This window comes from Astyanax mexicanus, chromosome 12 (genome assembly GCF_023375975.1).
Source record: "Astyanax mexicanus isolate ESR-SI-001 chromosome 12, AstMex3_surface, whole genome shotgun sequence".
In the NCBI taxonomy this organism is placed as follows: Eukaryota; Metazoa; Chordata; class Actinopteri; order Characiformes; family Acestrorhamphidae; genus Astyanax; species Astyanax mexicanus.
Window position 1 is genome coordinate 30,616,363 of NC_064419.1, and position 24,649 is coordinate 30,641,011.

The 24,649-nt window shown below is 37.2% G+C and overlaps 2 protein-coding genes across 8 annotated transcripts in view; one reads left to right on the plus strand and one right to left on the minus strand.

Moving 5' to 3' along the window:
* The first annotated feature begins 626 nt into the window (after positions 1-626).
* Positions 627-9,019, plus strand: arpc5la (actin related protein 2/3 complex, subunit 5-like, a). Its single transcript, XM_007229331.4, has 4 exons — positions 627-1,251; positions 3,864-3,936; positions 5,850-6,026; positions 8,280-9,019. Exons 1-4 carry the CDS (start codon positions 1,112-1,114, stop codon positions 8,340-8,342), a joined length of 453 nt encoding a protein of 150 aa, XP_007229393.2. The 5' UTR covers positions 627-1,111; the 3' UTR covers positions 8,343-9,019.
* Positions 9,020-10,216: 1,197 nt separating this feature from the next.
* Positions 10,217-24,649, minus strand: part of golga1 (golgin A1) — a 30,002-nt gene continuing 15,569 nt past the window's right edge. For all 7 annotated transcript variants that reach the window (XM_007229330.4, XM_015604352.3, XM_007229326.4 and 4 more), the window contains 14 exons: positions 24,105-24,230; positions 22,838-22,933; positions 22,308-22,403; positions 22,099-22,194; positions 21,403-21,555; positions 21,107-21,202; positions 19,834-19,923; positions 19,492-19,594; positions 19,238-19,398; positions 18,972-19,130; positions 17,452-17,511; positions 16,914-17,177; positions 15,230-15,316; positions 10,217-13,615 (listed from right to left, as the gene is read on the minus strand). In XM_007229330.4, the coding sequence (XP_007229392.3) occupies positions 13,535-13,615; positions 15,230-15,316; positions 16,914-17,177; positions 17,452-17,511; positions 18,972-19,130; positions 19,238-19,398; positions 19,492-19,594; positions 19,834-19,923; positions 21,107-21,202; positions 21,403-21,555; positions 22,099-22,194; positions 22,308-22,403; positions 22,838-22,933; positions 24,105-24,230 (1,668 nt within the window). In that variant the 3' untranslated portion in view covers positions 10,217-13,534. The remainder of the gene's footprint in view (positions 13,616-15,229; positions 15,317-16,913; positions 17,178-17,451; positions 17,512-18,971; positions 19,131-19,237; positions 19,399-19,491; positions 19,595-19,833; positions 19,924-21,106; positions 21,203-21,402; positions 21,556-22,098; positions 22,195-22,307; positions 22,404-22,837; positions 22,934-24,104; positions 24,231-24,649) is intronic.

Consider the following 24,649-nt stretch of genomic DNA (forward strand, 5'->3'; position numbering starts at 1 on the left):
CCTGTTTAATTAGCCTGTTCTAATATTGAAACTGTTGCCATAGGGTTCTGTCCGTTATCTTAGACAGTCCACAAAATACTGATTAAATGTACATTTTTTGTACAAACTCTGAGAAGAGGCCTTAAAGCCTACCTCTGACAGAGTAAAACACAGCACTTATGTTTTTCTGTTTTTTTTTTGTTTGTTTGTTTTTTTTTACCAGTGGTTACATATCAATCATTTAAAAGAATTAACCAGAGATCATAAAGTAAAACTGGATAACCTGTTGATTACGATAAAATACTATTTATTTATTTAATCGAAAATAACACAATATACTACAGAACAAATAGTCCTCTTTTTTCAAATATATATTGCAATAGAAGATTATTTAGTAATGGTGATATGATTTAATTTCACATTATATTAAAATCTGAAATGACCTGAAACAAAGACATTTATTGTAATATAAATGTAGGCCATATTGTCCAGCCATATAGCTACTCAATTATACTAGGTATATTAATGTTGTTATAATAATATTGATTTAATAATAAGTATGTTTAATTTTGTTTAATTTTATTTTATATTTGATGCCATCACCGTAGCAACCCGCGTTGCGTCACTGGGAAACCGGAAACGCCATGTCGTCATTCCGCTTCCACCACGGTCGGGTCTGTGAGTGTGAGTGTGTGTTGTTTCTCCTGACCGCTCTGCAGCGGCAGCGCGTGGCCATGCTCGCGCTCATGGAAAGATAACGGGTAACGGGGCCGCGCTCTCGGTAACGGACGCTGGTTACAGCGGAAGGGTTTTGTTTTGCGTGTGTTTTGCTGAAGCTTTGGCGCGAATACTGATCGCTGGACTCGAGAGAACGGTGGTTAGCTAGTTGCGTTAACGTTAGCTGTAACGTCAAAACATTCGAGCGTTACAACGTCAGAGTGGTGGTAACCGGCAGCTAGGACGTTACAAGGTTTGAACAGCGGGACATCAGAGCGGTTACCGGAACGAACATTTGACCGTCCGTATCCCGGAGCGTTCCAAGGAAGCCCAGCATCGCAGGAATTCCAAACCGTAACCGTCACCGTGTGCGCGTGCACGCGCGTGTGTGTTCGTGCGCGCGCCTCCGGTTCCGATGGCGAGGAACACGCTGCCCTCGCGGTTCCGCGGGCTGGACATCGACGAGTATGACGAGAACCGGTTCGTGGATGAGCAGGACGAGGCGGCCGAGCAGCAGGGGCCGGACGGAGCCGAGGTGGATGCGCTGCTCAGGAGATATCCTTACTGACCTACACACACACACAGCCTGACCCAACCCCGGGCAGAACCGGACAGCGAGGCCGCGACTTACATATAGTAAACAAATTACCACAACAGTTGAAGTAATGTAGTATTTTTACAGCTCTGGAAAAAATTAAGAGACCACTTCAGTTACTGAATCAGTTTCTCTGATTTTGCTATTTATAGGTAAGTTGTATGTTTGAGTAAAATGAACATTGTCGTTTTATTTTATAAACTACTGACATGTCTCACAAATTCCAAAAAAGCATTGTCATTTAGAGCATTGATTGAGCTTTCAGACCTTTCAAACAAGTTGCTTTTTAACCACAGTTTTCATGCATCTTGGCATGTTCTCCTCCACCAGTCTTACACACTGCTTTTGGATAACTTTATGCCGCTTCTGGTGCAAAAAATCGAATCAGTTCATCTGGGTTTGATGGCTTGTGATCATCCGTCTTCCTTATGATTATAATCCAGAGGTTTTTAATTTGGTAAAACTCATCAAGATTTTTTTTTTCCAAAGCTGTATGTACCTGGCAATAGAATAGAGCTGGGCAATAGATCAATATTTTACCATATCATGATACATTTTCTTGTAATGTCGAAAAAATATGCTTTCATAAACATATCACATATATCATCAGTGTTTAAAAACCACTGACTCAACTGAAATTAATATTCCGTATCAACTGAAATTACGAAATATATTGTACATTGTGCACCCCTGATTCTTACATCATGCATCTTGGCCTGTATTATCAGCTGGTCTACCTGCATGTATTCTTGTTTTCTTGCTTCTGTGAATATCATTACTAAAGACAAAAATGAACATAGAGGCATTCTGCAGGCTTGGGAAATGACGGTCAGAGGGGTGATGATTCGTCAGTTTCGTTGATTGGAATGTTGACAGATGACACAAGAGGTTAAAGGTCATTTTGTTATTTTGCTTTGGAAGCATAGTCAGGAGGCCAGTTCACCTTTTCTCTCAGTGTGTATGGAGTAGACTGAACTCGCACCTACATAAAACATTGGTGCTGTGCCAAAAATGTATATTTTTTAATGTTAAAATAACAAGAAAAGGACAAAAACCTTAACTGTCATTGGAAGTCAATATAAAAAATATGTTAAAGGCATTTGTATTGGTCCATTCATGATAGACTTCTGATTTTAATATACAGTTGCCAGATTAACATTGACACAAATGGAATGTTGGTTTTTGTTGAGCACTTTTTGACCAACATTAAACACTAAATATTTTAAAGCAGCACTATGCAAGATTTTGCTTTTAGAGTTAGAAATTAAGTATTCTGCTTTGAACACCACTAAAGGACAAGCTTTCTGGACAAGCTAAGAGTAAAGAACTATGACTGAAAGTGAAATATGCACATGAATTGAGACTTTAGAGTAGGGGACTAGGGATATTGAACAGAATATTTATAATGTGGTGTTTAGTATAAATTTCTTTTTTATATATATATATATATTTCTTGAAACACTAATTAAGCATTATAAACTCCTTAAGACAAACACCCTAAAACTGACATCAATAAATCCATTATCCGGGTATTTGCTTATATAGGAGTATTTTATTCTTTTTAGTAACGTATTGTAGAGAATTGTCTTGCGATATATTGAGTGTGATTATCATTGATTACCAACGTATCGTGATAATAATAAAAAAACATTTTATTGTAAAATGCTCTGTGATTCCCACTCCTAATTTATACAGGGTTTACACAAATATGACTTGGTTTATGTAACAATATACAGTTCTCAATATACAGTTCTCATGCTTACTGAAATTCCATAGTGCATCAGCAGCGTTCCAGCCCAAATTAGCAACAGAGGGTCAGTGTACCATTATTGTGATTCTGAACCTTATATTAAATGACATATTCTGTTGGTTTGAAAACCCCAGAGTTAGTACAGGTTCATATAAAGTGTGTTTGAGTGAATTGAACTGGTTTGAGCACACATCTGTTCTTAGTTTCTGCTGGAGCTTTACTTGCTGAATCGGGTCAGTGTCTCTGGCGAGGGGTGTGGGTTGTTTCTGGGACACGGGTGCGACTGGAGAGAGCGAGAAGTATGTGAAGCAGTTTTGAGAGATGACAGCTGGTGTTCTCACTGTATTACAGCTGGGTAGAGCATGGCAGAGCAAATTGCACAAGATCAGTCAGACTCTTGGCACTTCTGCTGCTTCTAGCTTCTGAGCTGTTTTGTGTGCGAGTCTGTTTTACTGTGTTTAGCAGTTATGCCTTGGTCTTAGAATCCTTTTAAATGTTTAGGAGTTTTAAAACTCGTGAAACTAGATGAGAGTGCAGTCAACATTGCTAACTCTGTGCTACAAAAACATTTTAAAGGTACATGGAATACTGTTCATTATAAATTTATCACAGATAAAACTGTGTTGTCTTTTTCCCTATTTTAAACATTCATGGATGCAGTATTTTTCTGCTTTATCTGAGATAAATGCACTGGTACAGACAAATCTGTAGAAATTATCGATTGTCTTTAAATTATATATCAATCAAGATCTGCTCTGCAGATGCCCTGTCAGTGGACTAAATTAAGTCTGTTTGTAGACGTTTTTCCTTAACCAGATGCACAGGAGAGATGATTACCGCGTTCCACATCGCTCTGAGGAACCCACCCATCAACTCCAAAAACCCAGCTGTGAAAGTAGGTGCTTTTTTTTGTTCTTTTTTTTAATGGTTTCACACTCCTTATAATGTAATCATGTACCTTTACACTCCTTTACAAACACGTATAAGTGTGTGTATTTCTGTAAGTGCATAAATGTGTATATCTAGGGCCATTTTTTAATCATCATATTCATGAACAGATAGAGCTGGCTTATAGGCTAAAATATTATTACATTATCACAGTATTTCAACATTTTCACGAAACACAGTATCACTAATATTTTGACGCAGAGACAAAACTTATCAGCAGTGGTTCATGAAAGTTGCTATTTAAATAGCATGCATGATAGAGTGATTTGTATAATTTTTTTGCTGTAGAGTATCCTATTAAAACTGGATTATTCAACTTTCTGTAATAAAATTTGCAGTTGTAGGTCAGTGTTTCTTAAGCAGATATGCTTATTAAACTATATTGTCGATATGATAAAATTAAGCACAATACGACAAAATATTGATATATTGGCCAGTTCTATGAATTGATGTGTATTTGGTATGGGGGTCACAGTTCATTGCACACAGTCACACAGAAAAATTACTTGGTGGGCTCTGTTAAGGTAATTACAGCAATGTCACAAACGTGTGTGTCAGCTGGTGTCACCTGGAAAACTTAAGCTGTAAACAATTGGTTTTGCATGGTACTGTTGTAACTCTAGTGGTTTAGGAGTATTATGGTACCTGTACTCTTGTTTGTCCCCCACTCCTTTTTCTCTCTTTGGCCTCTTTCCCTTTCACAGTTGTGAGAGACTCACACGTTTCACACAATTTGAGTTTAAAACAAAGCAACAAAGTATTTTGCTGATAAGTGCTGATGAAACATTGTAAAGTTACTTTGTACTCCATAGTACTGGCTCCCGGTGAACGCAAGACAATTATCCCTGTGCCTCGTGGTATGGTCAGGCTCCTTTGCAGTTGGACATGTGCGTTCAAAAGTTTAGAGAAGGTTGCATTAAGTTGACCTATCCATTTATCATCCAGACTATGAAGGAACATGTAGTAAAACATGTAGTAAACTGGACATTTTAAAACAAACAAAAATACACTGGGACTCATTTAGGTGGTTCTTATCTAGGGTTTTGTTAACTTGAGGTTTCTGAGGCTGGTAACTCTCATGAAATTATCCTGTGCAACAGAGGTAACTTCTGGTCTTCTTTTTCTGAGTCAGTCCTGATCATAGCGTTTTGACGGCCTTTGCAACTGCACTTGAGGATACTTTTAAAGTTCTTAAAATGTTCCAGATTGACTGACATTTATTTCTTTTAAAGTATTTTTTTTTACTTAGTTGAGTAGTTCTTGCCATAATATGGATTAGACAACTGATGCTCTCAAACACATTAAAAGGGCAAAGAATTCAAGTAATTTACTCTTGACAGGTTTAGGTTCACAGCTGTTAACTGAAAGCCTGAATTCCAGGTGACTCCACCTCATAAAGCTGACTGAGAAAATCCGGCTAAGTTGTACAAAGTTAAAGAATCTAAAGCATATAAAACATATTCTGGTTTGTTTAACACTTTTTTTGTTCACTAAATAATTCAATTATTATTTAGTATTAATCTACAATGCAGAACATTTTAAACATTTACAAATCCTATTTTTTGATATAGTCACCTTCATTCACCACTGCGCTGATTCATTCTGCATTCTAAAAGCAGTGTTTGCTCTTCTTGTGTGCCTATGAGGTGTGGTGGAATTTACTACATGGTTGGAATGTCACACTGTGATCACAAGTACATGAGAGCTGTTCTCCAACCAATGTGATTTTATGAGATCGACATAATTCGTAAATGTTACATAAGGATGAGAATTTGTTGCGTTGTGCTTTTGCATGCAAAAGGTGACAGTTTCTCTATCTCTCTCTCTATTTTTCTTTACCCCTCTCTCTCTCTGTATCAGGAGCGAGCCCAGGCTGTGGTGTTGCGGGTGCTGACCTCGTTTAAAAGCAGTGATATTGAGCCAGCAGTGAAGTCACTGGACAGGAACGGGGTGGACCTGCTAATGAAGTACATCTACAGAGGCTTCGAGAAGCCCTCAGACAACAGTAGTGCCATTCTGCTGCAGTGGCACGAAAAGGTGAGGCCTGCTGAGGATGCCAAATGTATTTATTTATACGACTGGCACTTTTTTGGCTCCACCTACCTATGCTCACTGTACACTTTATCAGAAACAGAGTTGGGCAGTATAATGGTAATGCCATATACTAAATGGCATAATAAAAATGTCCAAATGAAATTATGACATGTCTGATGTGCCAATTATCTGTTATATGCTTATGTGGCTAAAATAGCTCATTCATAAAAGTGCTCTTAAGAGAGCCAGAAGGTGGTGGCGCTATAGGAAATCACTGAAACCATACTTGAGTTTAGCGATATGCTGAGTTTGAATGAAAGAGACACAACCAGTCCCCTTTGGTGTCTAGCCTGTTAGCAAACTAAGCTAAGCCTTTCTTCTACAAGGCCAAACACAACATACCGGTCCTATTCAGTTTTTATTGCAATACTTCTACCAGTTAGCACTCAGCTGTGATTCTCAATGTACTTTAAACTAGCTAAGCAAAGGCTAGTTTCATATAGGGCTACAGAACCAACACCCACAAGTTAGAATGATTTTCTTTACTCCAACTACTCCATTAAAACTTGGACAGTGGACAGAGTACAGTATCTCCCGACATTTGGCCAGCTGCCGTTAATGTTAGCAGTATAATTGACGGAGTTAATCCTGTATAAACTCACCTCAGCAAGCTCTTTGCAGTAATTTAACTCACCATGGGTAATATAGAAGTCAGTGTTTAAACTGTACAGAACTAACAAAGACATACTGTAGAATATTGTGGAGAAAAATGTATTTGCTTGTGTTTAATGGACACATCACACATTAACAACAATGAAATTCCATGTCAACAATTTTTATAGTGGAGGTTGTCGAATGCGCTGACTAATCGTTGCTGCCCTATCTATCATGAGTGTTTTTGCTGCCATTCACATTGTTTTATCAATGTGACCGGTTAGCACAAACGCTAATTCATTTTTCTCCAAATTGTCAGGACAGTACTGAAGACTGCCTATACTGAAGAGGCTCTCTCACTCTCTTCACTCACTCGCTCTGTCTCTCTCTGTCACACACACCATTAGGGGTGCGAATCTCTCGGTGTTTGGCGATTTGATTCGATTCCAATTTTTTGGGTCACGATTCGATAGCGACAGTAGCTTCACCCAGAAAAAAAGATTCTGAATCATTCAATGTTAGAATCGCGATTCGAGCTCGAATGATTTTTCCTGCACCACTACACACCATTGTATAAGGAACACCATACAGGTGTAATATGTAGCTTTATAATGGTAAGCCTATCTGTTTGTTCACATTTTATTTACTATGTCCTACAACACAAAGGGAGCTCTATAGAACCATCACTAATCAGGTATCGTTCAGGTACTAAGTCTAAACTGTTTTATAAACAAGAAAAAACAAGATTTTTCTGCCTTCTAGGAATTACTTCTGATTCATTTTTCTACACCCCAAAAATTTCATAACTGAAAAAAGCTAACTAACTTGCTTGAAAAAATAAAAATTAAAAATGTATTTGAGTTTCGTTTTTCGAATATATTAAGTACTATTGTTACTGCAGTACAAAATATATGAAGCTGGTGCAAATCAGTATATTAATAGTGTACATTATATTTCCCTAGTGGTGAGAATGAACTGAAATCTGCCACAAACATATTAAATGTTTTCTGTCTGGTTTAACAGGTTTAACATTTTATGTGTATAATAAAATAGTACTTGCTTACTGTGCCTACATGTTTGTAGGCTGTCGTAAATCACATGAGAGCTGTACCACATATAAATGACATTTTTAGATGGTGGCTATCACTGGAGTACAAGCACAAAGTTGCCTGATTGTAGAACACGTAGTGTTTTTAAAAGGACCACAAGTTATGTGCACTATATTTAGAATCCCTATATGTCTAAACAGCACAGATTTGGAGCCTGACTTATGTTGGTTGTTGAACTGAAGGAAGTAAACACCTCCACAGAAGTTATTCTCTTTTTGTGCACTACAATTTTCATGTTAAAACCACTGATGTTTTTTCCTCTGAATGATGCTGCCAGACCCAATCTACTGGGAATTAATTTCTGAATTTCGGTCCCTGTTTTCACTGTTCCGAGTTTTCATTTCTTGCCATCATCTAGTCAGCAGTTCCATTTGGCAAATCTGTATAATACTTCATGCTATTTTTCTATCTATTACCGCTCTGTTCCTGCTGTGCTGCACTGCTGTGGCTCTCAACAAGTTCAGAAATAATTCTTCCTCTGTTTCTCTCTCAGGCGTTTGCTGTTGGCGGTTTGGGGTCGATTGTACGGGTGCTGACAGCAAGAAAGTCTGTTTGAAAAGAGCAGCTGAAGAAGAATAAACAAGAGCGCCACAGGATCAGTCATTATTCTCCTATATACAGACAGCTTCCTTTTTTCACAGCTCTAATCATCTCACCAAACTGCTAGGAATGTTGTCAAAGAGGAGAGGACCACGCAAACCCGGTTTATTTTACTCAGAAACTATCCGTGCGCTCCAGTGGGGAAGTGTGTGCTTGAATTTAATGTAAATTATTGATTCGTTTATTTACCTCCTGGAGTTCTAAGAGTTCTAAGAGTGGCCTGATGCATTTTTTCCATTTCTAAGTGAACGGTTTTAGGTTTTGGTTCAGAAGTTGGAAGAAGAGAAGAATAAGAGAAGGAGCATCAGTGGACGGACTGACTGAATGACTGACTGACTGTTCTGCATTCGCCTTGAAAGCCTGTTTCTTGGCATCCAAACTGTGAAAGCTTCAAAAGGGGTGTGTTTGTGTGTGCGCGCTTGTGTGTCTGGCTGCTGGTGCTCCTGGGGGAAAAATAGTTCTTGTTTCTTTAGTTCCAAAAAAAGTTTTTCTTTTGTACAGAAAGGAAAAATGATTAATATATATATATATATAATATAGAATTGCAGTGGAATTGCGATATCTTTTGAAGTGTGGGGTGGGGTCAAATGGGGTTCTTGTGAAGTGCCTGGTGCAATAAAGATCATAAATCTGTTTTTTTTTTGTGTATCTGTTTGATTATTAACCAGGATTTCAGGAATTCTTCACTTTGCCCATCAGTAAGTGCTCAAAAATCCAATAATTATCAGATTATTCAAGTAGTCATGTAAAGAGCATACTCTGATTTCTTTATTCTTCGATTTCTCAGCCTACGCATGCAGGAAAACTGTCTGTGGTACCGGAAATAGGCAAGCAGCAAACAAACCACTGTTTGCTAAACAGATACTCCCTATTATCCGCCCATTCTGGGGAATACATATATTTGCATTTATCTCCATTACTTTTTTATGTAAACATGAATCTAGCAGTTCTTTTTAATATATCAGAATTTTGTTGTAAGGTTGGACCAATAGAAATATTCCAAAATGACTTGGAATTAAATTGCAATTAAATTGCCAATTACATTGGCTTCCACTAAAAGTAGTTTCAAAGTGTTTTTGGAGTGACTGTAGGGTGACTGTAATGATATTGAACGTTGTGAGCATAGTTACATCATGAGGATATTAGAATATTAATTTAAATGCATGGTCTGGCATTATGGACAAGGAAAGATACCACAAAGGCCTCTTGTCTGGCATACAAGGTTACATCCATTTTGGTCTGATTATAATAAATATGTTAATTTCCGTTTTTAAAGGATTGATGTGATTGACAAAATGACCTCTGATGAAAAACAATTTAAAACTACAACTACGAAGCTAAAGAAACTTTAGTTTGGCCTGCTTTTCTTTTTTTCCTTTAGAATGAAATTCTACTTTCCTTACACTATCTGCTTGTTCAGAAATAGGGGCGGGATATTTAAAAATAATCATTTTTATGTACATATGTTAGAAGAAAAAAAATTAATACGTTTTCTACTACTGTGAACATATTTTTTATATTTTGTGTTCATTCATAAAATGTAGAGACCAATTATATCCAACAAACCTTCCAGACCATTCTGGTTTTAGAATGAATGTATTAGATGTTGCAGAGATCTTCGTGCCAGGTCACCGATTCCATTCATTTGAATATTTTGTCCTCTCCCAACTCAGAAATACTACTGCCTTTTAATTTAGAGCAGTCCAAAGTCTTATTGACTGCTGCTTTAATTATTTTTTTGTTTTTTTTTTATAATCAGTATCAGACAAGAGTGAGAGATATTTTGTGATCTGCTGTTAAATTTACAATAATAAACAGGCGTACACACAATTGCCAGCAAAATCAAATATGATTTATTCAAGTCTTGATATTGTTGACAAACCACAAAGACAAATCAAACATGTTAGTGGTGTCGGAACGAAGCCTTGGACACTGTAGGATTCTGTTTGATTGCTGCGTTTGCTGTGATTGCTACAGTATCGCAAACCAGAAAGAGACAGATAGGACAAAAAAAATAGGATTTATCTGCAAAAGGGCATATTGTTAAGTTCATGGATTCCTTGGGCCAGCTCAAGCTAATGGGACACACCAGTCTCCCTCAGATGGGAAGGCTACTCACGTCTGATCAGGCGGTACACAGTGGAATGAACCAGACTTCTGAGCAGTTCGGAAAACGCTCTGAACTGGAAGATAACGAAGATTGGAAGATTGTGAAACAAAAACTGTAAATAATTCCATTTGATGCGGAAAGAACATTTGGGAAGAAGAGAAAGAGCAGTCGTAACGTGATCAAACTGAATACTGAAATGCAAACTTCACTCCCAGCTGCTATAATCTATTCTTCAATGCTAATATGGCTAACAATAAAGGAATGCAAGTAGCCATCAATTAGTAACCAATAAGTATGACTGCCTTACAGTTAGTGGGCAGATTAGTTACTGCTGGCTTTCATTTACAGCATGACCCAACATTCAAACAAGCTAACCTTACAAAGGGACGCAAGTGGTCACCAGATAGCATGCCTGTATGACCAGGGTAAATCTGTGGATACCGAATTTCATCCATTGTTTAAAACATTAGCCATTTTTAAGGTCTTAATACAAACAGCTTGACCAGATGTACTTACTGTCTAATAATAAAGGGAGAGCCACCAATTAGCATAACTGTATTAGCAACACTAGCCATTTTAAAGGTTTTAATAGAAACAGCTCTATTATAATAACCCTAACCCTAACCCAAATGTGCTTTCTAGGAAATAATGAATGGAGAGCCACCAACTACATTAATTGTATTAGTAACATTTTGAAGGTTTTAAATATTTAGCCTAGCCATTTTAACATGCTAACAACAAAAGGCTGAAAAACAGCCACCATTTAGCAAGACTGTAGTACCATTCAAGGTTAAATTGGTTACTGTTAACTTTTCTTCACTGTTAGCAATGTTAGCTTTTTCCTTCTTGGTTTAATATTATACAGCCTGGTCAAAATGTATAACATGCTAACATGCTAACAACAAAGGCATGTGAGGAGTCACCAAATAGCATTGTCGTTCATTCGTTGTTAGCAACATTAGCTTTTTCATTTGTGGTGTTAATAGAAACAGCTTATCCTAACAGCAAATGAATGAGAGTATTTCTTAACATCTTAACATTAGCAGCCTTTTTCTTCAGGATTTCAACAGACACAGCTCGAGTAATCATGCTAACAACTAAGGAATGTGAAGTTATACCATAGTCACCAAATAGCATGACTAAAATATCATTAATAGGCAATGTTAGCAACATTATTAATTCTTTATTATTGTCAAATTGGTTTCACTGTCAGTTACTGCATTACTATTATTATTATTATTATTATTATTATTATTATTATTATTATTATTATTAATGGGCACACTGTTGGCTACTGACTTCCAGTCATTGCTAAAAACGTTTTTTCTTCAAGGTCCTATAAGAAACAGCTTGATTAAGAATGCTAATAACAAAGGGGTGTGTGTAGTCACCAACAGTATCACTGCATTACTATTTTTTTTTTTTACTTTTTTACTTTTCTCCCCCCACCCACTCATTAGGACTCCCCCTATCACTAGTAATGCCCCAACACCAGGAAAGTGAAGACTAGCACATGCGTCCTTCAATACATGTGAAGTCAACCACCACCTATTTTTGAACTGCTGCTGATAACAGACTCCTTGTGTTGCAGATATCACCCTTTGAAGTGATGTGAAGAGAGAGCGCCATCTACCCACCCAGAGAGAGCAAGGACAATTGTACTCTCTCAGGGCTCTGGTAGCTGATGGCAAGCTACATAAACAGGATTTGAACCGGCGATCTTCTGATCATAGTGGCAGCGCTTAGCCTGCTGGACCACTCAGAGCCCTGCTGCATTACTATTAATAGGTAAATTGGTGGCTACTGACTCCAATCATTGTTAACAACATTAGATTTCTTTTCTTTAAAGTCTTAATAGACTCAGCTTGACCAAACATGCTAAATAACAAAAGGGACCTGGGTTGTCACAAATTGCATCTCTGCTGTACCATTAATGGAAAAATTAATGGTAAGATTTTTTTTTTAAACAGTTTTTATTAACATTATCAGGTCAAATAATTGCGTTCAACTGTTATAATATTAATAGGCAGAATCAACATATTAGATCCTGTGTTACGTTTAGATTGAGCCCAAAATGACTACAAATTAAGATTGCGTTCCTTCATTTCATTAATACTGAAGGGTTCAGTATAAGGCATACATGCATGCTTTCTTTTAATGCACGAGTTCAGAAACACTGCAGCTTCCAAACTCATTCCATCGTTCAGACACACAGCTAGTCCCATATATGATAGATAATAGAATAATAATTTAAAAAAATGTCCTAAATACAGTGGTGAGGGGAAAGAAATTATACATCCGATGATTTTATAAACCTTTCATTCGCTATGTACAGTTTTGTATATAAATAGACGTATGGAATGTACGTAATTGTAATTTACACATACACAAGGCAGGTAAAGGTAAGATGCATCGTTAAAATGGGAGTCTATAGCAATGATATTTCACTGAAACAAGTTCTCCACTGATGGTCCAGCGCACGAACCATCAGGTCTGCTCATGCACTCTGGTACAAAAGCACGTACATACGGCTGCTGGCTGACCGCCAACACCTTCATTCTCAAATAGTTTACGAGAAAACAGCAAAGAAAAGCTCTATTCTCATAAGTAAAGTATTTTCTTTAACAATACAGATGATCTCTGTGGCGATAGACTGCAGGATATTTCACTGCACACTTCTCTCTCTCCTTCCTCCAGTATTTGAACGAATGCTGACTTGTTATTCCAAAAAATCCTGAGATGAAGAATCCCAGGGCTGGAGCGTGAAGGCTGAAATCACCTTAGTTTATCGCCCACAAGCCGATCCTTGTTAAGGACAAACCCATCTGCCGAGAAAAACCCAAGAACCCAGAATAGCAGACAGAAGCTGTTCTCCGGTCTTCAAGAGGAGAAAGATCAGCTTTGGAGGAACCAGTGGAGCCCAGGACCTGTAAGAACGTTGCCTTCACCCATACATTTTCCTATGTTTTATTAAGGCTGCTTTCCTCCAAGCGTTCCTCCTCCTTCTGGCCTAAAGCAAAACATCTTACATTTCAGTCTCAGCTCCAACTGCTTGGGGCTCCTGAGATGGATGGCCGGATGATGCCTTTGGGTGAGGGCTTGGAGCCAAACCATGACATCTGTAAAACAAAGGCACATTTGAATATTCAATAACTTCCATGTTCGTCAAGCCTTTTTTTTTGCTGTAGCTAAATTAATAGCTTAATTATATTTAGCTTTCAACTCTACCATCTAAGAGTACAACTGACTCAACAGTAGTGAGCAATTGTTTTTGTGCTACATATTTCAACACGATCTCCTGCCTTTTGGATGTTGTTCCTAGATTAGAGCTGCGCCAAATATTTGGCAACTTAAGTTACATTTTATTGAAAAGCAAGACAACACTACATTTATGCAATGCCAAAAAGTGGCAAAATTAAAGAGAACCTGAGTTCTCTTTGTCCAAAGGGTAATCAGCCTTTGGACAAATATATATATTTTTTTATTTTAGGCAAAAATGTTCATTTTGGGGCATCCCAACCCTAGATATTTATATTTTACAGCAACAGCACTTACAGCACTCTCTAACAAGTAGATAAGCTGTTGTATAGAAATCTACCTGTGGCTTAAATGTGAAAGCAATGATTTGGAGAAACCAAATATTTTGGACAATAAAAGCTGTAAAAATCTATTAACCCTAAACCCCTTCCAAAGACCCAAAATTTGGTTTCCCTTTTTCTTTTTTTTTTTGCTCCAGTCAATACAAAATCCAGTGTACAAAAATCTGCCAGGGCAAATGAATGTATAAAAAGTGTATATTGTATAAGCATATTGTAAAAAATGAATTTGTCTGGAAAAGTAGTGTTGGAACAGTATGGCCCTAAAATAATAATTTTCATGATTTATTATTTTAAGAATACTCTACTGCAACAAAATGAAAATAAAATTTTATCATTGCACACGATATGAAATGGCACACCCCTAACTGAGATATAAAAAGAAATACAAGAATTTTATCAGATTTGTAACAGAAGTCAATGATTCAGAATGTCATGAGACTTATAATGCGCTTTAAATATCTCCATATATCCAGGGTTAAAGTAAAATTAACAATACTGGACAGATATAATCTTTCTCTAGTACGTATTTAATGAAAAGTGAGAACAGAGTGAATTTTTCTTTTGCTAAAACCAACAAAAATGTAGTACCCTGATGTGATAATTAGGGATGGGTGATATGGCACGATATTTCAGGGTATAATATAATTCACGATATTCAAAAACGTTGGCGATATTATTATATACGATACTATATGGCACAAACCTAGTATATGGACATGGATGCTCCATGTTTAACACATTCCTACCACACACCCAGAGTGGTAACCTCAGTTAGTTTCCTCAACCTTTCAAGCCCAAAAATGTGTTTGTATCTGAACTACGGTTAAGAGCAAAGAAGAAGCCTAAGCGTACAGAGCAGCGGATGCTCCTGCTCTCTAGGACACTGCTGCCTCTGCTGCTGGGAGCTATAAATACCTTTGTGCTGCTATTTCTGTGTGCTACGCTAACAGTTAGCGCTTTGATTCAGGCCAGCCCTCTCTCCTGACCCACATAACGGAGCGAGACCTAGTTAGAGTGCTGCAGGGTGCCTCACTTACACGTGGAGGAGTGTGTGTAACGGGGGAGTAGACTCAAAAGACTGTGTGTACGTTACTGTTTATACAGAACAACGTGCAAATGCACACGCTCACACACCTTGTACTCCAGCGTCTGCTTCAGCATGTCTTCTTCCTCTCGTGTGAAATGCAGAAGCACTGAAACAGCTCTGATCAGCTGGTATGCCTGGGGGTGTTAAACAAGATTGAGAGCAAGCAAAATAAAGAAAGATAGAGAGAGAAAGAGAGACAATAAGAAGAAAATAAGACAGCAAGAAAGCTTGTATATAAAAACAACTAAAAACAAATCTCTCAAAAAAGCTCTCAACATCTTGCAAAGTAACTGTTTTCCAATACACTGTATAAATGGTTTAATACAGATATAATACTACATATTTAAAGTTATTTGTTCTTTTCAATTAAATAACATTCTGGAAAGAATTCTATGATTTGTTCGATACATTTATCTGAACTAATTCCATTTTGTATCATAATGCTAATGGAAGCTAAGGATTGCTGCACTAAACTGTGGGATATGTCTCATTTTGCCAGTCTGACTGTATGGACAATTCTAGACAGATACCACCGATCACCATTATTATGTCTACTGTGGGTGGTAATGCCTCTGTGGACATATTCTTCTTTTGTCACTTCTTTTGCTCGCCTGCATTGCATTTGGTGAAATAAGGCTTGGATGGAGCTGCTCGGAAATGGATACTCATTCCAGAAAGCTTTCTGCACTCTACTGTTCTTAAGCCAATCTGTAGGCCACATGAACTTTGGGAGCTGTAGTGACTGACCCCTGCAGACTGTATGCTAGGGGTGTGACGAGATTTCGTGGTACGATATTTCTCGTCAAGCTTAAACCTGTCTCGCGGGAAAAAAAAAAAACAGTTTAGTGCGGACTTTTTAAGAGCAATCTGGCGATAGCAGCGAGTGTGGTGGCTGAGCAGTGAGAGCAGCTCTCAGCAGAAGAGGAAAATTCGGGCATTTGCATAGAAGATACTTCTGCTTCTTTTAAGTTTGGGTGCATTTTGGCTCCAGTGGAAACAATAAACGGTAACAGAGTGACCAACAAGACACAAACCATATGTAAATACTGTAAGTAAATTGTACACGTGACTGTTTCATAGGCAGTTGTTCTGTCTATTTCTGCACTTCAAGCACAGTCTTAATATGACTGGTTATGGTTATGAATAGTTAAATTACAAGAGATTTAGGAGAAAAAACACAAACCATAGGCTTAATATGACTGCACTATATAAGACCTAGAAAAGTTTAATTTTTATTTTTCATTCTTATTCTTATTTCTATTTCTTATTAAAAAAATCAATGTGTGAGAGAAACCAGTCTGTTAAGTTTGTGTTATATGATTTTGTCAAATAAAACTCTAGTTTTCTTCTATTTTTCATTTTTGATGTTTTCTTAAAAATGTTAATTTTAAATCTTGTCTCGTCTTGTTCTTGTGTACCCAGTATCGTATCTCGTCTCGTGATATTAGTGTCTCGTCACACCCCTATTATATGCCTTAGCATCCACTGAACCCACTTGTTAATTTTATGTTGACAGCTTTTCCAATCGCTTCCAATCAAATATAATATCACTGACAATTACGTCCATGACCACATGTGTAAAACCAAGTACCTGAGTTTAATGATTTGGGTTGGAGAGCAAATACTTTTGTAATATAGTGTACATTGTAAAATATGTAATATAGTGTGAATATTTTTATTTTGATAATGCAAATTATAACTATTATGCAAATTATAACCCCCACACCTCACCTCAGCCTCTCTGGAGGACATGAACTTCAGCACCACGTGTTTGAGGTACTCAAAGTTGATCTCCCGTGTGTCCATCAGGTCTGAGCTGTTGGTAACCGTTGTGTGTGGCGTAATAGCTGCAAGGCCAGTGGTGTTAGAGAAGGTGGGGGCTGGAGTTGATGTGGCTGCTGGGACGGTGGTCTCTGTGCTGGGCTTTTCTGGACGCTCCTGCCGCCCGTCCGAAAGCTTCTCCTTACCGTCTGTGTCGTTGTCTGGTTTTAGCTTCTGTTGTACAAACAAACGGATGAGGATTTAATGATAATGGAAAAGCATTTCTATGTTTTGGCTACACAGACATGCATTGGCACATACTATTCTCACAGATATTCATGATACATTTTACTGTGATTCATTATAGCTTGATTTGGATGTAAGGATTTTACAAGACACACTGCAAACAGCATAAAAAGCACTGTTTACACTCTGTTATACTATATATAATTATAACTGATTACATCTGACACAATGCATCAGGGCAGTTTACATGCATAACACCCACCAGCTCTTTCTGAAAGGTCCTCTTCAGTTCTGCCAATCTCTGCTGCAGTTGTTTTATTGTCTACAAGAAACATTTGCAATCAAAATTCACAAAAAAATAAAAATAAGACCCATCAAGACATAAAAAGTCCACTATGTGTTTTTGTTATGTAACTGTAATGTCAATCCCTAAAAGTAGTAGATTACTGTGCCTTTAAGACTGATATTTATAATAAGCTTTATTCAGATTGGCTGTTCTGCACAACGCCTCATTCAGAACTCTATTCAGCCTGTAAAACTCTTTATAGCATGAGCTAAATTGCTAGTGGTAAAAATGGGCAGTTATGGTCTGCTTGGTGTCCAGATTTAAATGCCACAGGAAATCTGTAGTGGGGTTTAAAGAAAACAGTTGAAGACCAGAAGACATAAAACCATGAGGTGGAAGCTTTTGCATAAGAGAAATGGGAAAGATTTCACAAGAGGGGTGACAGAACCTACACTAACCAATATCTTTATTATAGATTAGGAAGGCAAGGATACTTCACATTTTTTTACACTTATACTAAAAACAGTGCACATAAAAGTTTGTCAGAAGAACAAGATGGTTTTCGAGATAAGCCTTTATTAATCCTACAGTGAGGATTTTCAGAATGTTACAGCAGCACAGCAGAGGACCGAACAGAAGTGTCTGTAAAATATATAACATAAGACAGAATCTAGATTTACATGTCTGTTCTTTTATACAAGTTAAATTATTTTTGACACAGTGTGAAATTTGTATTAGTGACTTTTATTAAGATGATTAGTTTGTTTATTTGTATAATGCTGCATTCATGTTGTGTCAGATTTCCACCAGGAAGGACCACTTGAAGATGTGACGCAAAGCGCTTTCCAATGTGGTTGGGAATGTAAACAATGGTAAAATATCAAAAATATGATAATAAATGTACTTTTTTACATTACTTTGCAGCATAAGTGACCTATTTACCCAGTTTGTTAGATCACTGGTATTAATGAGTTTTATTTAATGATTTTGACATTACCTGTTTATATAACTGACTTATTAAGACACAGTTTGTTTATTCATTTATATTAGTGACTTGTTCTGTTTGATAATTTGTATTAGTGTTTTTTATTTTGACGGTGTGTTTGTTAGTTTGTAACATTGACTCTATTGTTTTCTTCTTCTTTTTCATTCCACATAAAACAAATAATTTTGGTGTCCGAGGTTGGCTTATTGAAGATCTCAGCATGTGTTCCTATTACACACCTCACTTAATATAACTAATGTAACTCTGCTCTCCACTCTGAGTGATGTCACTGAAAGTGACAACAGCAGTAGAACTCTATTCACACATTGCAACAGACAACACTGGTGATATAAGTGTTCATAAATATATAAACTATCCATACAGTGGGAGGCAGCCTGAATGGATCATGGATTATTTTAGGGGATTGAATATGGAAGTATGCAAAAGTAAGACAATATATGTTTTAGGTGGACATTTTGTGAAAATCTTTGTGTGTTTGTCTATATATTACCTTGTTCTTTTCACTTAGTTGCTGCTCTAACTCTTTGTTTGCTTTCTGCAGCTGGTCCAAGTCACCTATGGCAACGACCCCATTCTGCTCACTAACACACACCTCAGCATCCTGCAGCTGGGCTGTTAGACTCTCCACCTCACTCTGCAAGTCAAACACCTAACACACACACACACACACACACACACAAATGAGTAAGTAAAAAGTAATTATGTGACACATGCTCTCACTTTCTCCATCTCTCCCATGCCCTCTTCCTGACCTACCTTTGACTGGTAAGAGTCATGTTGCTGACTGTGTGTGAGGAGCTCCTGGCGCAGTGATTCAATCTGGGAGTTTCTCTCCTGTTCTTTTTGCTCCGCCTCTTGACGGAAAACCTCATACTCAGCCTGCAGTGATGAGAGACTCGTACGGGTCGTCTGCAAGTCTAACACACACAGACACACGTATATATTCACATTTCTCCCACACACATTTCTTCCTGCTGTATAAAATATTCCTCTAAAGTTTCAATTCTTACCTTCTCTTAGACTGCTAAGCTCCGCCTCTTTCACTCCCACCTGCTCCGTGAGCTGATGCACCTCCTGCTCTGCCCTTTGCAGAGACTCTGACATCTCAGCGACCTATCAAAAAGGACCAGGACACTGAGTGGCCAATCAAAGTTGTATGCGAACTCTGACCGAAAACAAAGCAGGTCCAGCAGAGACTTTAAACATGAATCAATGATTCAATGAGTTGTGATTCAATGAGTTGAATCATGACTTGATCAATAAATTATCAATCAAAAAATCAAACAAAAACACACTGAGATTTCTTGATGTATTAAGAAATCAGAACAGTATCAGATTGTGGCTGGATGTACCTGTTGTTGCAGCTCTTCTCTCTGCTTTCTTGTTTCTTCCAAAGCTTTAGCGATCTCCACACTCACAGTCTGTCTACTGCTCAGCTCCACCTGACATACAGAAGCACATTTAAAATATACTTAATGTGTGATATCAGAATGAGTAAATATATGTAGATGCTAGTTAAAAAAGGTAAACAGTATGAGGTAAATTATTTACTGTGCTATACTGAGCTGAGACATGTATTCTTGAGAGGGGTATCTGGTTAGTAGTGTTAAAAGTCTTTACTCCTAAAAGAGGAATATTACTTTTGCACATTCGCAAATAGGTGAGCTGAGGCAAATACAGTAATGATCAGGTCACGCTGAGCAGTTCATAACATAGTTTTAATGAGGCAGCCATAAGAGAGGTTGATATTGCCATGTAGTGGGTAATCGAAAATCTTCAGTGTTACAAAATACAAATCAAAATAATATGACTACTTTTCAATTTCAATATCTTACACCAATTAATTGCTTATTGATTGTTCAGTCTCAGATAACAGATAATATACAGCTCTGGCAAAAATTAAGAGACCATTAGGTGATAAGGAGAAGATTTTGCTATTTATACGTATATATTTGAGTAAAATTGACATTTTTTTTTTTTTAAAGTATGGACAACATTTTCTTCCAAATTCCAAATAAAAATATTGTCATTTAGAGCATTTATTTGCAGAAAATGAGAAATGGCTGAAATAAAAAAATGCAGGGCGTTCAGTCCTCAGATAATGCAAAGAATTATTCATTAAGTTTTAAGGGTTCAGAAATCAATATTTTTTTATCACAGTTTTTATGCATCTTGGCATGTTCTCCTCCACCAGTCTTACACACTGCTTTTGGATAACTTTATGCCACTCCTGGTGCAAAAATTCAAGCAGTTGGTTTGATGGCATGTGATAATCCATCTTCCTCTTGATTATATTACAAAGTTTTCAATTTGGTGAAATCAAAGAAAATAATTTTTAAGTGGTCTCTTTCTTTTTCCGGAGCTGTAGTTTACATTTCATGTTGCACTGTAAAATAGCTCCAGACTGCAGACTCTGCCACAGGCTATTAATAACGCCTTAAGGACACCAGAGGGCACTCTCAACACAGTGGTTAAAAACAAAGAATTAGAACTTGATCAGGATTAAAATAGATGATTCCAGAGTAATAACATTATGTTTAAATTAACCCCAATTTTCTCTACTGACTGTAATTCTATCTTATTTTCCACATCTAATTTTAAGCGTATACAAATAATTAAACTCACTCTGGACTGCTGGAGCTCTGCTTTGAGTTCCTCCACTGTATTTTCAGTCTCAGCTTTACTCTTTAGCAGAGAATCCTTCTCCTCAACAAGCAACCGCTGCACACAAATATACAAACACAAAAACGTACATAAAAGAGAGAGGGAGAGATTCAGCATTCAAATAAATATTTTTTTACATTTCTGCATAAACTTGTATTTAAAGACAACAATAAATTTGAATACCTTTTGCATTAACCCTAAATTTAAAATACATATTTTCATTTTTTAAATGCACACACACACACACACACACACACCATGCTGTCGCTTTGAGCGCTGTTCTCAGCCTCTCTCTCCCGCTGCAGTTTCAGTATCTCCTCCTCCAGTTTAGCTGTTTTCTCCAGGCCTCTCTGTCTTTGAGTGCTGACCTGCTGCTGTAACCTCTCTCTCTCCTCCAACCACTCCGCCTGCTGAGGGGCAAAACGTCAAGGTCAGCGCGAAGGTCAGAAAATAACAATTATCCATACAGTTTACTCAGGAGGAGTATATCGCCCACCCCATTTTACAGGTTAAAAATATTGCTATTTCACTAAAAACATATAGACAACAGAAAATATATTCCTAGATAGGGATCAAGGCCAGTCATAGTCTGGATTTTCATTTTTTTTTAAACAAAAATCTCCATTTAGAATGCTGTGTATTACAAGAATAGTCTTAATCCCTGACTGGGAAACTGTCTAAAATAGAAAACAATCAAACAGAACTGTAATATCTGCTGTTAAAACAGAAGCCCTAAAAAAAATATTATCTTATTTCTTTTCTAAGTGACTAACGATAAAAAACACCCAGTAAGCCTCACCCTTTCCTGTCCACTTTACTTTACTGGCTAGATGCTTACTTTTAATTACTGACAATAACTTCCACGAAGCACAGCAAATGAGACAATCTCTGGGAAGAAGGCATTAAAACGATGCTATATTATAATAATTACACAAGGTTTAGTTTTATGTTACCAGTTTCTCTTTATGTGTTTGACTCTCTGCCAGCTGCTGCTCCAACACCTTCAGCCTCTCACTGGAGTCCGTCAGTCTCTGCTCCAAATCTGCTATCTGAGCCAGACACACAACAGGGTCAGAACACAGCACTCTATAAGGCTGGAGAGGGGCTGAGTAGGATTCCTCTTTAGAGATTAAATAGGTACATTTCTTGTGTGAACTCTCACCTGCGAGTCCGTTCTCTCTCTGTAGGATCTGGATGAGTCATCTTTGTGTCTCAGAAGCGTCTGGAGTTCAGACACGTTAGTGTTCAGCCTGGAAATCTGTTGGCCACACAAACAAATATTAGGAAAGTCAGAGAAATTGCAATTTCTATAAAAAGTGGTTTGTGGGGGTGTATTTTGGTGCGTTTAGGTTTGTGCCTGTGTGAAAACAAACCAAACACAAATATAATGAAACACAGTGCTTGCACACGATTATTGCCATCATTAACAATTTTTGCATTGTAACTGAAATCAATGTATTCTACTTGCATTCAGAGGAACTTAATAAGGGATGTACTGAATATCTGGCAACTGACAATATGTGGCAATTGATAAAAAGTGATAATTTACTTTGTTGTAGGTCATATTGCACAGTTTCCTATAAAGTTAAAACATTTTAAGCAGCAGTGCCAGCAGGTCCACACAAACAATTAAGGCATTAAAAAGGCATTTACAATTGTTTCAGTGGTACATATAAAACCTGTTCTGCCGACCTGTGCCTCTTGAGTGCTCACTGCTGTAGTGTGGTTGGTTCGTTCCTCCAGTAGCTCACCCCTCGTGTCCTCTAATCTCTGCTCCAATGTGGATTTCTATGTACACACAGGTGGATAAGAGCAAACAGAACACTTAGCTGTATAAGAACAAGTGCAAATAAAAAGACATTCTGGCAGATGTCTTGTTTCAGAAGATATTGCATTTGACGCACACTAAAAAAAAGTCACTGACTATTTGGACTCAACTACTACAGAACATTATACTATATATTCCTATGTATGATCTATTTATAACCTATTTGCATGATTGACTTTCAGCATTGCTTTATTTTTAAATTGTAAAAGTAAGCATATCTTTGCAGTTGTTCAAATATAAGCAGAGCTTTAGCAGTATTTTCTTATTATAATTGTGTGGTATTACAAGTTTTACTGTCTGAATCTGCCCACAGGTAATCACTGAGCTTCTGTAAAGTTGCTAACCATAGCTGGGTAAATTACCACCACCACTACTACTGTGGCAAAGATGGAGATTTTGGACATTGAAACATATATATATATATATATATATATATATATATTCACTAATTAGCTACTGAGAGAGACTCACCGTCGCTTGCCATGGAGTGTCAATCTGGCAACCCGCGTGAGCTTCGTGTCTGGGGAGTAGCGGGTGGGGCAGAGAATTTGGACTCCTGTAGCCATTTCACACACTCACATTTCCTACTGATTTTTTCCTTTTAAATTAATTACTTTGTCATTCTTCACATTTTGAATGGAGATTATATGTACATTTTAATATATTTTTTATTATTTTATTAATTTATTACAGTTACTGCTATTATGGGTCACACCACATGATATTTCGATACTTTAAATAACAGAAAAAATATAGTTTTGTACAATTTGTGACAAGTTTAAGTAATTACATATAAAGGAATGGTTTTACATATATAGGACAACGTTCTAGGCATTTAAACCTTATTTTAACTGACAAAAATAATGCAGTTAAATAGAAACTGTAGGCATCACTTCACTGACCCATACATATGCTATATTGTTTTATATTTGTGCAATCTTTCATTATTTTAATTCTTCCTATTTTTATTGCGTACGTTTTGTGTGAACATCGTTGGACTTAAAGCAATGACAATGTAGGAATCAATCCATCTAAAATAAACGACTAAATGAATAATTAACAGTGGACCAATTCTTAACACACACACACTATTACCAGTACAACTGTCTGTGTGCTACAGGTTCTCCATACCTCTTTAAGCAGCTCCTGTAGATGTTCATCCTGAGAGAGGTTGGCCTCCAGCCTCCGCTCTAGAGAGAGGGCTTTCTGCTGCAGATCAGCTAACAGCCGCTCTCGCTCTTCCTCAGTCATTGCAACCTGGCCAATCACACGACTCAATCAGCACTCATTCAATGTCAACAGTGTCATTATAAATCACAGGTTAAGCACAGACTCTGAGCTCAGCCAGAAGCTATTAGCTAATGCATTCTATACTAATTTGTGCTTTATGACAAATAAGTAGCTTTAATTTTTTTCTTAAAAAAATACTGTTAATATAAGTCTTCAGATGATTTATTTAGATGAGTCCCAGAGACATTTAAATTAAAACCATTACTTAAATTAATTGGCCCAATGAGATCTGTAATTTGAATCCAATATAAATCTACAATGCGTGTAGATCTGTGGAGTGATTGGTCTTCTAAATTTTGCAGAACTGTAGTCCTGTTACAAAACCTCTCACACTAATTCAATACCAAAATCTGATAACCGGCAAAGCCATGTGTTGTGTTGTTATT